Source organism: Moschus berezovskii, chromosome 6 (genome assembly GCF_049115385.1).
Source record: "Moschus berezovskii isolate FMDL1 chromosome 6, NW_MosBer_1.0, whole genome shotgun sequence".
Lineage (NCBI taxonomy): Eukaryota > Metazoa > Chordata > Mammalia > Artiodactyla > Moschidae > Moschus > Moschus berezovskii.
In genome coordinates, this window is record NC_142465.1 from 22221035 (window position 1) to 22238002 (window position 16968).

Below are 16968 nucleotides of genomic sequence, written 5' to 3' on the forward strand. Positions count from 1 at the left end.
GCTTTCTATTCATGCTTGTATGTGTATATATAAATGATCTATAACATGTGTCATTCTAGAATACTAACTGAATCAATGACATTGAATCAGTGTCCTTGACCTGCTCGCCACCACAGAAGATTTGAGTAAAAACTATGAACTTCCTAAGGATTTTAAAGTACCATAAGCACCAAATTAATGATAAGATTTAAAAAAAAACAACTATGATTGAAAGCATTCTAAACATAATTAAGAATATGACCACTTCCAAAATCCAACAATGAAAACTCTCACATTCACACAAACTTAAAATAGATGATATGTGAATTTCACAGGATGTGTGATATAACATCTCTGCAGACCCAGAACTGGTAAATTTGAGACCGTGGCTGAAATAAAAACATCTGAGAGACTTGCTAAATCTGGCCTGCCTTCTTTTCTCCATCCCCTGCTTCATTTAAGAAACTGTTCTGGTTTATTAGCTGAAAACATTTGACACAGGATTCTGCATCAGTCTTAGATGAAGAGTCTCCAAGAGCAGTCCAGAAGCCTTTTGGAACTAGAATCTGAAAGTGGACTAACGTTTCTTCACGGATATACTTGGCACTACTTTTCCATTTAGTAACTGTTCTTTGAGACATGTGTCTGCTTCATCAGGAAGCCTCGTGGAGGTATGTACACTGTGAGGGAATTCTCCACAAAGGAGCTGGGGTAAAACACCCATTAGAGATTCTGAGGGAGCAAAGCCCTGGCTCATAAACTATGAGGCTTCTGAGGAATATTCACAATGAGTCTTCCACCCATTTTCTAATCCAACTAATCTAATTACCAGCATTACCGCCCAGTTTGATTGTATCTGTTTTGTTTTCTTTAATATGTGTCAACCTTCAATCTTGCCAGAATTAGAAGTATGAATGCCCACAGGCACAAAGCACTCCTTTCTTTCCTCTTGAGCTTCCAGCATTTACCTCCTGGCTGGTCAGTTAAAAAGAATCTAGCACCATGCCACTAGAATCACAATGGTTTAGATCTGGAAGAAATGCTAAAAGACCATCTGGTCCAGTCCTACCAATTTCATAAATGGGAAAATCAAGGAAGGTCTCGAGCAGTGAAGTGGTTCACCAAGGTTACACAACAAATTTAAAACAAATACTAGAAACCAAGACTCCCAAGCACTTGCCTAGTTCTTTCATCAGTAAATACAGTCAAAACACATACAGCTGCAGCCCTTTCTTCTGCTGGGTTCTCCATGACTCATGTGGTCCCACTTCTGGATGAGACACACTGGTCCTTAAAACTCAATTAAGAGATTACTTAGGAATTAGAAATGGCTCTGTCTCATTTCAAGGAATCCAGAACTATATTATAGGAACCAAATTTCTTCCAGTAGCTGTTGCAACCAAATAGCAAATGCTAATTGCTTTTAGCAGGCTTCCCTGGTGGCTCAGCCCATAAAGAATCCACCTGCAATGCAGGAGACCAAGGTTGGATCCTTGGGTCAGGAAGATCCCCTGGAGAAAGGAATAGCAACCCACTTTAGTATTCTTGCCTGGGAAATCCCATGGGTAAAGGAGCCTGGGTGGGCTATAGTCTATGGGGTCACAAGAGTTGGACACAACTTAGCGACTAAACCATCACCACCAATTGACTTTCATGGACTCTCCTTACTCCTTCTGGTTTTTATTCTTAGGACTAGAAAGCAGACACTCCTTGCTAATCTCGAACATTTCATGGGCAGGCAGATTTAAAACATTCCTACAAAAACACTTCGTAAAATATTGTGTGCTCAAGTTACTGCTGTAGTCTCCAAAATCTTAACTCCTTTTTTGAGCTGGGTTTTGTCATGATTTATTTAGTCCTCTCTCTAAACAATTAATTTGGGTCTTCAGTGTTCACTGCAGACATCTAACTGCATTTTCTTGCTTTAATTAAAGCCAGTAGAAACCTCAATCTGATTAAGATGGTAATCAGTCCAAACACTATAAATACATGTTGTTTCCCCAGGGAGGCCTATAAATGGCCTCTGAGCCAGATACAAAATAGCCCCTGGAAGAAAGGTCAACGTGGGAGATGCCCGCAGCCCTGATGAACTACAGGCCAAGTCTAGTCCTAACTCTGTTAACACAGTTTGTGATTTTAGGCAAGTCACTTAATCTATTCAGAGCATCACTTTCTCTGTCTCTAGAATATCTCTGTCTAATTTGTGTGAGCCAACAGAGGGGCCATTAGCCACCTTCAGCTACTCATCACTCAAAATGTGGCCAGTATGATTGAGGAACTAAAATATTAATTTTGTTTAACTAATTCAACATGTTGAAAGTTAAAAAATCATTACCTGATTTGGTGACTGGAACACTTTTAAGAATCTTTGGAAAAGCTTAGGTATGTGAATCTGTGTTTTCAATTGTCAATTTTATAAACATCTAAATGAGTAAATATTTCTGATGAAAATTTAGTGTTTGAGCTGGAATGTACTGTAGATATGAAATATACAGTAGATCTGAATAAATATTAAAAATTAAAATATGTTGATAATTTTATATGGTTTATAAGGTACAGTGATAACATTTTGAATATATTAGACTAATAAACTTTATTACAATTTTTCATGTTCCTTTTTTTATTAAATGCAGCTATTGGAAAATTTAACATTACATATGTGGCTTCTGGGCTTCCCAGGTGGCACCGTGGTAAAGAATCTGCCTGCCAAGATCTCAGCCAACATGGGTTTGATCCTTGGGTCAGGAAGATCCCTTAAAGGAGAAAATGGCAATCCACTCCAGTATTCATGTTGGGAAAATCCCATGGACAAAGGAGCCTGGTGGGCTACAGTCTATGGGGTCGCAAGAGTCAGACACGACTGAGCAACTTAACAACATGTGGCTTCTATGCTATTTCTTTCATGTAGTAACAGTCTAGATGTTCTGAAAGTATCTTAATGTAATAAGATATCATTATTATAATTAACACTTACTTATTAAGATGGGCCCTGTCGTCTGAGTATACAAAAGAGCCACCTAAAAAATAGTATTTAATGTTATGTTTTACTCATTTACCTAAGATTTTATACGTATTTCTTTGAACTAAATACTATATGAGAGTTAGAAGTAGACAAGTTCAGTGTCTACCTGACTGACTTCCATTTCTCTAGGAAGCATTTCAAATCATAGGGGTGGATCCTCAGGATCCACAATTACCAACAGTGGCCTCACCCAGCAGCCACAGCTGGACTGGACACTAGAGGCCTCCTGAAACAAATGGGTCAATCAGAAAGTCCCTCCCCCAAATAGGTAGTAGTGATAAGAGCTGATAACTAGTCTCTGAGCAGGGTCAAAACTGTAATATGTAAGTGTGGGAGGCCTGGGGCAGCTGTTAGGCCATCAGTGACCGAAACACAAAGAACTGCACGGGTGAGACAGAGCAAGGCAGATGCAGAGGAGGGGACAGGAAGCCCGGAGGCTTTCCTGTCCTGGCTCGGCCCTTCCCGAGGCCCGGCTGCACCCCTCCCCTTCACCCGCGATGCTCTTCTTCAGTGTCCTTACAGTAATGGGACTGTTTTATTTTTGGTGAAGTCTGCGTTCATTACTGTTAGCAAGAACCAAAGCAATCTACACAAATAAGGTAGGCTCCCTCAAGATTTGTACATCAGACATTTTTTGGCCAGCAGTTAAACGTTTACTGGTAAGTAGCTTTTGAGTAGCTACTACCTGCTCAAATGGTAAGGAAATACAACAAAGGTTTGACCCCTAATCTTTAGATAAATACAGCAAAAAGAGAAAATATAACAACAAAATAATTGTGAGGACATAGACCAATTATTGCATGTACACTATGTCTTGGGTTTTTCACATCTTAATCATTTCTCACAACACCACCATGAGAAAGATCCGTAACACACACAGTTTTAAATAGCTGTGTAAGCAACATATGATCAACTACCCCAAATGATTAGTTTCGAGACAAATTCTAGAGAAATTCAGAGATAATAAAGTAACAGATAAGGCCCATAGAACAGATACCACATCGGTATTGCTCATCACTTTTCCCACACAAGCACCCAGCAGCACAGATTAGGGGTGGTGTCAGTTTTTACTGGCCAGTGATACAGGGAAGAGAGTATGGTCTGGGACAGTAGGAAATGGTCTTATGAGAAATAGGGATCTTAAGCTGACCTTGGAGGAGATGACCACTAAGATTCATTCAGTCCCAGAACACTGCATAATTCTGTAGAGAGAATTTGGATGAGTGGGTGGGAGAGGAAAGAATATTCCTAGTAAAGGGAAGCTATACCATGCAGTCTTGGAATTGAGAATAGAAGACAATGGCAACCCACTCTAGTATTCTTACTTGGAGAATTCAATGGACAGAGGAACCTGGCAGGCTTATAGGGTTACAAGCAGTTGGACAAGACTGAGCGACTAACACTTTCACTTCAAGGTGATTCTAGGAGGGTGACGAGTTTGGGTTGCAAAATAATGGGCATTAAGATGAGGTGGTTGGCATGGGGCAAGAAAGTTCTTATGGAAGCTTATGAACATCAGACTCAGGAATCTGGCTTTCAGCCTTCAATCATTGAGAACAATGAGAAAGTTTTTGATTAAGGAAATGACTCAATTAAAAATAGTAGCATAACAGAAGGCTCATGGAAATCATGTTTCCTCAAAATAGCATGATATTACTCTTAGACCTAAACCTCTTTACGAAATGCATACATATCTAAAAAAGATGAGTAAAACACTGAGGTGCAAATACTGTGTGATGAGTTACAGTCATTCACCGCATCATCATAATCTTACGGATTCTATTCAACTGGTACCTCAGGGAAATTACAAGATGATTACATGTTAGAGAACTTCCCTCCTTCCGTCTTCACTTTCAGCACATAAGTGCCTATCATACATTGAGTACAAAAGAAGCAGGGCAAATGCTAACAGAGTTTTGCCAAGAGGACACACTGGTCATAGCAAACACCCTCTTCCAATAATACAAGAGATGACTCTACACGTGGAGATCACCAGATGATCAATACTGAAATCAGACTGATTATGTTCTTTGCAGCTGAAAATGAAGAAGCTCTATACAGTCAGCAAAAATAAGGCCTAGAGCTGACTATGGCTCAGATTATGAGCTCCTTATTGTAAAATCCAGACTTAAATTGAAGAAAGTAGGGAAAACCACTAGGTCATTCAGAAATAATCTAAATCAAGTCCCTTATCATTTACAGAGGAAGTGACCAATAGATTCATGGGGTTAGATCTGAGAGAGTGCCTGAAGAACTATGGATGGAGGTTCCTAACACTGTATAGGAGATGGTGACCAAAATCATTCCCAAGAACAAGAAATGCAAGAAGGCAAAATGACTGTCTATCTGAGGAAGCCTTACAAGCAGCTGAGAAAAGAAGTGAAAGGCAAAGGAGAAAGGGAAAGACATGCCCAACTGAATGCAGAGTTCCAGAGAATAGTGAGGGGTTTCAAGAAAGACTTCTTAAGTTGAGCAATGCAAAGAAATAGAGGAAAACAATAGAATTGGAAAAACTAGAAATCTCTTCAAGAAAGTTGGAGATATCAAGGGAACATTTCATGCAAAGATGGGCAAAATAAAGGACAGAAATGTTAAGGACCTAAAAGAAGCAGAAGAGATTAAGAAGAGGTGGCAAGAATACACAGAAGAATTGTACAAAAAAGATCTTAATGAACCAGATAACTATGATGATGTGGTCACTCAACTAGAGCCAGACATCCTGGAGTGTAAAGTCAAGTGGGCCTTAGGAAGTATTACTATGAACAAAGATAGTGGAGGTGATGGAATTCTAGCTGAGCTATTTCAAATCCTAAAAGATGATGCTGCAAATTTGGAAAATTCAGCAGTGGCCACAGGGCTGGAAAAGGTCAATTTTCATTCCAATCCCAAAGAAGGCCAATGCCAAAGAATGTTCAAACTATGATACAATTGTGCTCATTTCACATGCTAGCAAGATTAGGCTTAAAATCCTTCAAGCTAGGCTTCAGCAGTATGTGAACTAAGAACTTCCAGGTGTACAAGCTGGATTTAGAAAAAGGTAGAGGGGTCAGATACTAAGTTGCCAACATCTGCTTGGAACATAGAAAAAGCAAGGGAATTCCGAAAAAGCATCTGATTCATTGACTGCACTAAAGCCTTTGACCCTGTGGATCACAAAAACCTGTGGAAAATTCTTCAAGAGATGGGAATACCAGACCATCTTACCTGCCTCCTGAGAAGTCTGTATGCAGATCAAAAAGCAACAGTTAGAACTGGACATGGAACAACAGACTGGTTCAAAATTGGGAAAGAAGTATGTCAACCCTGTGTAATGTCACCCTGCTTATTTAACTTATATGCAGATATGAAATCCAGGGAAGTATGACTCAAAAGCTGGAATCCAGATTGCCGGGAGAAATATCAACAACCTCAGATATGCAGATAATACCAGTCTAATGGTGGAAAGCTAAGAGGAACTAAAGAGCCTCTGATGAAGGTGAAAGAGGAGAGTGAAAATACTGACTTAAAACTCAATATTCATAAAACTAAGATCATGGTATCTGGTTCCATCACTTCATGGCAAATAGATGGGGAAAAAGTGGAAACAGGCAGATTTTGTTTTCTTGGGTACCAAAAATCACTGCAGATGGTGAATGCAGCCACAAAATTAAAAGACGCTTGCTCCTTGGAAGAAAAGTTATGACAAACCTAGACAGCATATGAAAAAGCAGAGAGATCACTTTGCAAACAAAGTTATGTAGAGTCAAAGCTGTGGTTTTTCCAGTGGTCACGTAAGGATGTAAGAGTTGAACCATAAACAAGGCTGAGCACTGAAGAACTGATGCTTTCAAACTGTGGTACTGGAGAAGATTCTTGAGAGTCCTGTGGGTAGCAAGGAGATCAAACCAATCAACCCTAAAGGAAATCAACCCTGAATATTCATTGGAAGGACTGATGCTGAAGCTCCAATACTTTGGCCACGTGATGCTAAAAGCCCACTCATTAGAAAAGACCCTGATGCTGGGAAGGATTGAGGGCAGGAGGAGAAGGGGACGACAGAGGATTAGATGGTTGGATAGCATCACTGACTCAAAGGACATGAGTTTGAGGAAACTCCAGGAGATAGTGATGGACAGGGAAGCCTGGCGTGCTGTATTTCGTGTAGTTGCAGAGTTGGACACGATTGAGCAACTGAACAACAACAGTCATACATTGGACAGTGAGGATGGACGAGCAAAATTATACAACTCCTACCCCCAGGAAGTTTACAGGTAAATAGAAGATTACAACTAAATAACTGCACAAATAAACAAAAGCATTACCATTCTGAGGAGTACTATTAAAAGTTTCTAATATGAGAGTATGGCTTCCTCAAGGAGAGTAAAGGCTTCCTTAAAGAAGTGAAATTGAAACTGAACTTGTCAGACAAACAACAAATGCTAGAGAGGGTGCACAGCGAAGGAAATTCTCCTATGCTGTTGGTGGGAATGTAAATTGGTGCAGCCTCTGTAGAAAACAGTATGGAGGTTCCTCAGAAAACTAAAAATCGAGCTACCGTATGATCTTTAGCAATCCCACTCCTGGGCATATATCTAGGCAAAACTACAATTCAAAAAGATACATGCACCCCTATGGTCACAGCAGCACTATTTACAATAGCCAAAACAGGGAAACAACTTAAATGTCCATCAACAGAGGAATGGATAAGAAGATGTGGTACATAAACACAACGGAATACTACTAAGTCAGAAAAAAGAACAAAATAATGCCGTTTGCAGCTACATGGATGAAACTAGAGACTTTCACACCAAGTGAAGTAAGTCAGAAAGAGAAAGGCAAATATCATGATATCACTTACATGTGGAATCTAAAATAAGGCACAAATGAACCTATCTATGAAACAGAAACAGACTCACAGGCATAGCAATCAGACTTGTGGTTGCCAGGAAATGGGGAGGGAATGTGGGGTTGGTTCAGTTCAGTTGCTCAGTCGTGTCCGACTCTTTGTGACCCCATGAATCACAGCGTGATGGTAGATGCAAATTATTACATTTAGAATGGATAAACAACAAGGTCCTATTGTATAGTACAGAGAACTATATCCAATATTCTCAATTAGCCATAATGGAGAAAAATATTAACGAATGTATATATATGTAAAACTGAGTCATTTTGCTGTATAGCAGAGATTGATATAACACTTATAAATCAACTACTGTTGTTCAGTCACTGAGTCGTGTTCTACCTTTTGCAACCCCATGGACTGCAGCACACCAGGCTTCCCTGTCCTCTATCTCCTGGAAACAATCAACTATATATACTTCAATTTAAAAAAACTAAAAAAAAAAAAGAAAAATCATAGAAGAAAAAAAAAACAGAAAATGAAAGAGGAGTTATCTAAAGAAAAGGATTGACCAGCACACTAGGTTCAGAGAAAGATGTGCAGGAAAGGAACAGGGGCAGCAGGGAACATGTGAGGCTGCAGGAATGCAAAAGGATCTGGAAAGGTGCCAGATCACCAGGGTCTTGGAGGCCATGTTTAAGGAGCTTCTTTTCCTAAGCGCAACCATTCAAAGTATATGAAGAGGAGGGATAAAATGACCAGGTGTATTTGTTTTGAAGAACCACTGTCTTTTAAAGAAGAGTTGAAATATCAAGTAATAAATCCTTGACTGGTGAGGGAGATGAAGACCCAGAAAGGGCAGACCAGCAAAAAAAAGGTACAAGTAGTTGAGAAAGCGAAATTGTCCAGCAGGGAGGAAGGGTGCTGCAAAGGGGAGATAGCTAGGATCCACATTTTTAGAACAACATTATGTATTGCCAAGGACTTCTTGGTTTAACCTTGACTTTAAAAAAAATAAAAACTGACATGACAGTAAAGAATGGTTCATGTAAAAATCAATCTACAAGAGAAACTTTAAGGAAGAAATGTACACGGTCTTCAAGTATCTTCCCAAAGATTGCTGCTTAGTTGTTAATGAGTAGATACAGAGGAATAGGGGGACACCTGAACCAGGAGATTAAAACAAGCAGCACCATGGGGGGAAGAGAGACACTGTGCCTCTGGGTGTGATAACTAGAGAACACATCATTCCCTCATGGAGCATCACCCCTCGGGATGCTTATTCTGAAAAGATGGTTGGATGGCATCACTGACTCAATGGACATGGGTGTGAGCAAGCTCCGGGAGATGGTGAAGAACAGGGAGGCCTGGTGTGCTGCAGTCCATGGAGCTGCAAAGAGTCAGACAGGACTGAGTGACTGAACAACAACAGGCTGAAATCAAAGTGACCACAGGTTACATGGTGTTTCTTCCAGAGGCTCTATAGAAGAATTTCCTTCCCTGTCTTTGCTAGCTTTCAGGAATCTCCCACACACCTTGGCTTGTGGCCCCGTCATCTTCAAAGCCAGTGGTTTAACACCTTCTCTCTGGTTCCTAAACTCCCTCTCATAGGGATTTATGTGATTGGACTGGGTCTACCTGGATATTCCCAGGAAACCCTCCCCATCCTCAGATCCTTAATTAAATCTGCAAAGACTCTTTGCCATGGAAGGTAATATACTCACAGCATGAGACATCTCTCAGTCCAGTTTAGTTCAGTCGCTCAGTCATGTCCGACTCTCCGCGACCCCATGAATCACAGCACGCCAGGCCTCCCTGTCTATCACCAACTCCCGGAGTACACTCAAACTCATGTCCACAGAGTTGGTGATGCCATCCAGTCATCTCATTCTCTGTTGTCCCCTTCTCCTCCCTCCCCCAATCCCTCCCAGTATCACACTCTTTTCCAGTGAGTCAACTCGTCACATGAGGTGGCCAAAGTATTGGAATTTCAGCTTTAGCATCAGTCCCTCCAATGAACACCCAGGGTTGATCTCCTTTAGAATGGACTGGTTGGATCTCCCTGCAGTCCAAGGGACTCTCAAGAGTCTTCTCCAGCACCACAGTTTAAAAGCATCAATTCTTCGGCGATCAGCTTTCTTCACAGTCCAACTCTCACATCCATACATCTTTGGGGGACCATTATTCTGCCGATCATACATAGTATCAAAATGCAAATCATGATGCTAGATTAGATCTTGTACCAGAAGAAAAACATGCCAGAAAAATTTGGTAACATTGAAATACAGCCAACAGACTGAAGTATTTTAGTTACTGCTAAATTTATTCAAGTGGACAACTGTGGTTATGTAAGAGAAAATACTTAGGAAACACACACTTAAGTATTTAGGGGTAAACAGTCATTTTGTATATAGCTTACTCAAGGGGTTTAGATATGCACATACAGAAAGCAAGAATTTATAAAGCAAATGAAGCAAAATGTTAAAAACAATTGAATCTGTATTAAAAGGTACATGGGTAAATATTCTTATAACCTGTAAATTAGAAAGTATTTTCAACTAAAAAGTTAGATTAAAAAGTGGTAAGTATGTAATTTAACTAAAAGCAGATTAACTTTATTATGCCAATACCACAAGCAACTCATAGTTTATATCATTTTAGAGAGGTCAGAATGACTGCAGATTAAGCAACTCAATTTCTGTTCTTTCTACAACATGACTAGTAAGTGAAAAGGATCTGAAACATTTAGGATTTTTAGGCTAAGAATTTAAAGGAAGTCCTAAGTCTGACAATATTATACTTTCAAAGAGTTTAAACTAAAATTGGTAATTACCATAAGATTTAAATACCAACCAGTGGATCATACCTGGCTATTTGTGAGAGACAATCTGCTGGGTAATTTTCTAAAAAGGCACTTAGAAAAGTAACCTCCCCTTTTCAGGAGTATTTAGTTGATATTGAAAACAAAACCAAAAAAAAAAAAAAAAGTATTCTATTCTAGAACTTTCTTCTGCCCAGGGCCTCCAGCAGAATTTTATTGGTTTGGCCCCAGAGAATCTTTCTGGTACCGATTCTGGCTCCCACTCCACCCTGTATTGTTTAAAGACAAAAGATAAGGCTGCCTGGACTTCAACCACTGACAAATAAGCCTGCGCCTCTCCACTGGGAAACTCCTCTGGTCTTGGAAGAAACTAACATTTTTAAATGAAGGTAAAACAAAGCATAAGACCCCCTGTTTCTACCCAAAGGCTATGTTCGGGTTTGTTTTTCTTGCCAACTGTGGTAGCCAAGAACAGAGTTCCTCCAATTGTGCCAGGATGGTGTGCCAAGACCAAATAATAGTGGACTTTTCTCAATTACAGAAACAAGGGGGAAAAAGTAGGTGGCAATGAATCAGTTTTATTTTTATAAGTTTAGCTCTTATTAGCACCAGCCAATACCGAAATATATGATTTGGCACAATCTATGATTATGCCAGCACAAAAGAATCTATTTTGCTATTTTCAGTTTAACACACTGTTTTTCAAAGAGTTGCATGATTTCTTTAAATGAGTTTGGCAGTCCCAGCCTAAGTGCTTCTATAGTCAGGAACAGGGTATGTCTTTATTACTTAGATGCTTCACTGAGAACTCTTTGCCTTGCTATTAATAGATATCCACATGAAGGGTTAAGAGTCAGATGACCTAGGATTTCTTTTAAGACTATCACTTTCTAATTGTTTAACCCTGGTCAAAATGCTTCTGGTTTATAAAGCTCAGGGTATCATTTGTATAATAAGAATCACAGTAGCCATCCTGCTTTCCTATTTTTCTAATCATCCAACGAGATAAAAATGTGAAATCATTTTACAAATAGAAAAGCATTATAAAAAGGCCAGCTACATCCAACCCCATAATTACCAGTTTTTGAAGGTTAATTGATGTATGTTTGTTTGTTTCTGAAAGTGTCTCATAAAGTGCTCGCTCCATAGTTTTCCCTAAACAAATACTTGCTGAGTGAGGAGATGATGAGATTAATTAAGGTTCAGGCTGCTATAAAATTTACATTACTATGTCCCAAGAACTTCCCTTATTCAACGGGACAGACATTGACCTAGACTTGCTAGGTCAACAAAGAGGATATAACTGGTTCAACAAGAAGGTACATATTCTAAGGAATTCTAAGGAATTTAGTAGATAGTAAAGATTTTAGCATATTAAAAAGCAGAGACATTACTGTGCCAACCAAGGTCCATCTAAGTCAAGGCTATGGTTTTTCCCGTGGTCATGTATGGATGTGAGAGTTGGACTGTGAAGAAAGCTGATCGCCGAAGAATTGATGCTTTTGAACTGTGGTGTTGGAAAAGACTCTTGAGAGTCCCTTGGACTGCAAGGAGATCCAACCAGTCCATTCTAAAGGAGATCAGTCCTGGATGTTCACTAGAAGGACTGATGCTGAAGCTGAAGCTCCAATACTTTGGCCACCTCATGTGAAGTGTTGACTCATTGGAAAAGACTCTGATGCTGGGAGGGATTGGGGGCAGGAGGAGAAAGGGACGACAGAGAATGAGATGGCTAGATGGCATCACTGACTTGATGGAAATGAGTTTGATTGAACTCCGGGAATTGGTGATGGACAGGGAGTCCTTGCGTGCTGTGATTCATGGGATCACAAAGAGTTGGACATGACAGAGCGACTGAACTAAACTGAATGAAAAGAAATATGCCTTTCAAGAGAATGCTCTTGAAATGACAACCTTACAAAGTTTGGAAGACTTTTTCAGCACAAGCACTTAGGGATGTGCTTATTTAACTTATACGCAGAGCACATCATGTGAAATGCCAGGCTGGATGAGTTACAAGCTGGAATCAAGACTGCCAGGAGAAATATCAACAACCTCAGATATGTGGATGATACCACCTTTATGGCAGAAAATGAAGAGGAACTAAAGAGGCTCTTGATGAGGGTGAAAGAGGAGAGTGAAAAAGCTGGCTTAAAACTCAATATTAAAAGAAAAACTAAGATAATGGCATGAGTCCCATTACTTCATGGCAAATAGAAAGGGAAGAGGTGGAAACTGACAGATTTCCTCTTCTTGGGCTCTAAAAGCATGTGGATGACTGCAGTCATGAAATTAGAAGACAATTGCTTCTTAGCAGGAAAGCATGACAAACCTAGACAGTGTGTTAAAAAGCAAAGACATCACTTTGCTGACAAAGGTCTGTACAGTGAAGTCTAGGGCTTCCCTGGTAGTTCAGCTGGTAAAGAATCCACCTGCAATGCAGGAGACCCTGGTTTGAGTCCTGGGTTGGAAAGATCTCCTGGAGAAGGGAACAGCCACCCACTCCAGTATTCTGGCCTGGTGAATTCCATGGACAGAGGAGTCTGGCAGGCTCCATGGAGTTGCAAAGAGTCAGACACAACCACGTGATTTTCACTTTCACATGGTCTTTCCAGTAGTCACATACAGATGTGAGAGCTGGACAATGAAGAAGGCAGAGTGCTGAAGAATTGATGCTTTTGACTGTGGTGCTGAAGAAGACTATTTGGAGTCCCTTGGACTGTGAGGAGATCAAAGCAGTCAATCTTAAAAGAAATCAACCCTGAATACTCTTTGGAAGGACTGATGCTGAAGTTCCAATACTTAGGCCACTTGATGCTAGAGCTAACTCATTAGGAAAGACCCTGCTGCTGGGAAAGACTGGAGGCAGAAGGAGAAGAGGATGACAGAGGGTGAGATGGTTGGATGGCATCACCGCTTCAGTGGTGAACTTGGGCAAACTCTGGGAGATGGTGAGGGACAGGGAAGCCTGGCGTGCTACAGTCCATGGGGTTGCAAAGAACTGGACACGATTTGGCAATGAACAACAACAATTTAGTGACATGCTTATTAACACACTTGAACTGGTAATAATTTTGATGGATGTGTCCACAGAAAGGACTCAAAGTCAACTTGCAAGAAGTCAATGTGTAATAAGTATTTTTGGTGTTATAGAAAGGTGTCAATTTGCAGAGCCCAGAGTAACCCAAGTGGTTTTACATTAACTCAAGGGAACACAATATAGTAGTTAAAGTGAATCAACATGGAACATGTTATGTGTCAAAGGTATGTTGCAAAATATGAGCAAGTTGTAAAGTCATATATGCATTATAATGGTATCAACATAAAATATGAAAATATGCAAAATACGGTATCATATATATGGATGTAGAGTTTGCTATCAAAGTATAAGAAAGAGTAGGGCTACTGTGGGCTATTACACTCAACACAACTCCGAGGGGATGGTATCCTCATGTCAAGCACTGAAAACATGCATTGGAATGAGAAACTCCAGCTCAGAATACTTATTCCTAACAGATAAGCTCTCCCTAAGAGAAAAAATGGTACTTAAGGGTATAGGAGAGAGGCATATATGGGGCTTTAATTATATTTATCATGATTCACTATTAAAAAGTACATTTGAAACCTATTTCTACGGCAAGAATAGAGATGCAGAAGTAGAGATCGGACTTGCAGACATGAGGGGAAATATAGGGATGGGGGAAAGGGTAGGATGAATTGGGAGGTTAGGATTGACATATATACACTGTTCAGTTCAGTCGCTCAGTCGTGTCTGACTCTTTGGAGGCCTGGCGTGCTGTGATTCATGGGGGTCACAAAGAGTCAGACACGACTGAGCAACTGAACTGAACAGTGTATGTATGTCAATCCTAATCTCCCAATTCATCCTACCCTTTCCCCAAACAGATCGCCAGTGGGAACCTGGTATTTATATATAAAAGCACAAGAAGTTCAGCTTGGTGCTCTGTGATGACCTAGATGGGTGGGGTGGAGGTAGGTGGGAGAGAAGTCCAAAGAGAGAAGGGATATATGTATACACATGGCTGACTCACTTCATTGTACAGCAGAAACAACACTGTAAAGCAATTATACTTCAATTAAAAAATACAGTTGAAGCAGATACTGCAAAATGGTAACATCTGACAAGTTATGTGACAGGTCCACAGGCATTACATTAGTCCCTATATGTGAAATATTTCTTCATGTCTTAATACTAACACTACACAATTAGAAAATCAATGAAAATTCTTGGTTACAGTCATAAAAGCTTACTTATAATCATAGCTATATTTTCATTGTAAATTTTTAAGAATCAGTCACACTGCAAATAAATTCAGAGATAAAACATTTTGTGTTCTCAAATTAAATAGGAGACTTATATAGGACCTTTTCAGGTATGAAAATAATTTACATAATTTTACACTTGAGCCTTTGTTTGGAGGAAGGCTGAAAGAAAAAGAGAAGTCAGTGGCTAGCTATAAAGAAGGTGATCTTATGTGCTTTGGGAGCATAGGGGTAAGACACATGCTGAAATGTTCACCCCAAACCAAAACTTAGCAGTTAGCTGAGGAAAAAATATAAATTAGAAAACTCTTAAATGGCAGATAACTTCCTATCTCAATATGAATGACCCCATCTCTTTTGTCAGCTACCACAATGAAACCCAGAAATGTACAGTTTACATACCAAAACGTCCATCCCGGGGACATATTTGAGGGTTATCATATAGTCTTTTGGAAGATTTGCCACCTACAGAGACCAAAAGAAAAAAAAATTGTAAGAAAATCCATACACATCAGTTAATCATATTGTTTTTAGTGGTTTAGAGAAAAACACCTGCAAACCTAGTATGCTTTTAAATTACCACTGATTTTCAACATTTACATACATAGTGATTTTTCATTCTTGATTTCCCTTTGCAATCAAAAGCACTCTCCAGAAATGAAGTAATAATACAAATCTTTTTTTACTCCAAATTCAGTTATGGGTGGCTAACTATAATCTACTGAGTTTGGAAACATGATTTGAATTTCAGCTTCCATCTGTGGTCTTGGAATTTCCCTTCAGGACTATTTTCCTATTTATTCCTTCAAAGGATCAGTAACACAGAGAATTTTTCTCATAAGTGGTTCTCCAAGTGATGTGTCAACGGCACCAGGGAACCTGTTAGAAATGCAAAGTCTCGGGCCACACCAGACCTACTGAATCTTACTAAACAAGTCCTCCAGGTGATTCTGATGTGTGCTCAAGTTAGAGAACTACTGTTCTATGTTAATCCTAGAAAAAAAAAGTGTTAAATTTCAAAAGAACAATGATACTTATAAGCTGCACATGCTTTATCAGTTAATTAATTTAGAAAGATTCAGTTTTGTGATATAACGCAACCTACTTGCCTGGGACTGAACGTTTGAGATGCCGCAAATGTTTAACTAGCTTCTTTTAAAGACTTTCAAAAAATATCTAACCCATTTCTATCAGTCACTGTGGCATAAGTTGAACAAGCACCTGATTTAGAACCAGGGAATTTAGAACAAATCTAAACTCTACTTTGGTTTCTCTCATCTGTAAAGTGGAGATAAAAGTACCCATGTCCTATATACACTACCATGTACAAAATATCTAGCTAGTGGGAAACTTCTGTATAACAGGGAGCTCAGTTGGTACTCTGTGATGACCTAGATGGGTAGGGATGGGGGTGAGACTGGGCAGGGGGATATATATACATATGGCTGATTCACATTGTTGTAAGGCAGAAACCAGCAGAACATTGTGGAGCAGTTGTCCTCCAATTAAAAAAAAAAAAGTACCCATGTCTAAGAGTCAATTTAAGAATTTAGATGAGTGTGCCAAACATCATAAACAATCAATCCATATTCTTTACTGAGAGCTATCCTGGAAACTGACTTCCCAGGCACAAGTCCTAGTAAGTTACAGAGTTCTAGGTTCACTTGTCTCCTTTTCTGTGTATCACCAGCTCTGACACCTCACCCTTCCAGCACAGTTAAAATTTCCTTCTGTAGAATACGGCCCATTTATTGCATGTATAAACTGACTTAGCCCGCTGGGTCTTAAAACAACAGACAATGTAAAAAAGTGGTTTTGCTCTATTATATCTTCAATGGGTCTACCTGCTCTGGCAGACTCATTTTCTGCTTTACTCTGTTTCTAAAATCATCACTATTCTCCATCGTGAGCTAGTACCTTGTGCATATTTTCAGGCTAGTTCATCTCTGACAAGACTCCCAGAACACAACCCTTAGGTTTCTTCTTGGCTTTGCCAATAGCTTCTAGAATTTGAGAACAATTTGCTGAGAAAAGAATCTA

General features: G+C 39.6%; 1 protein-coding gene across 4 annotated transcripts in view; it reads right to left on the reverse strand.

The window, feature by feature from the left end:
• KITLG (KIT ligand) overlaps nucleotides 1-16968 on the reverse strand; it is a 102224-nt gene that overhangs the window by 32091 nt on the left and 53165 nt on the right. For all 4 annotated transcript variants that reach the window (XM_055394361.2, XM_055394362.2, XM_055394359.2 and 1 more), the window contains exon 3: nucleotides 15331-15393. In XM_055394361.2, coding sequence (XP_055250336.2) covers nucleotides 15331-15393 — 63 coding nt within the window. The remainder of the gene's footprint in view (nucleotides 1-15330; nucleotides 15394-16968) is intronic.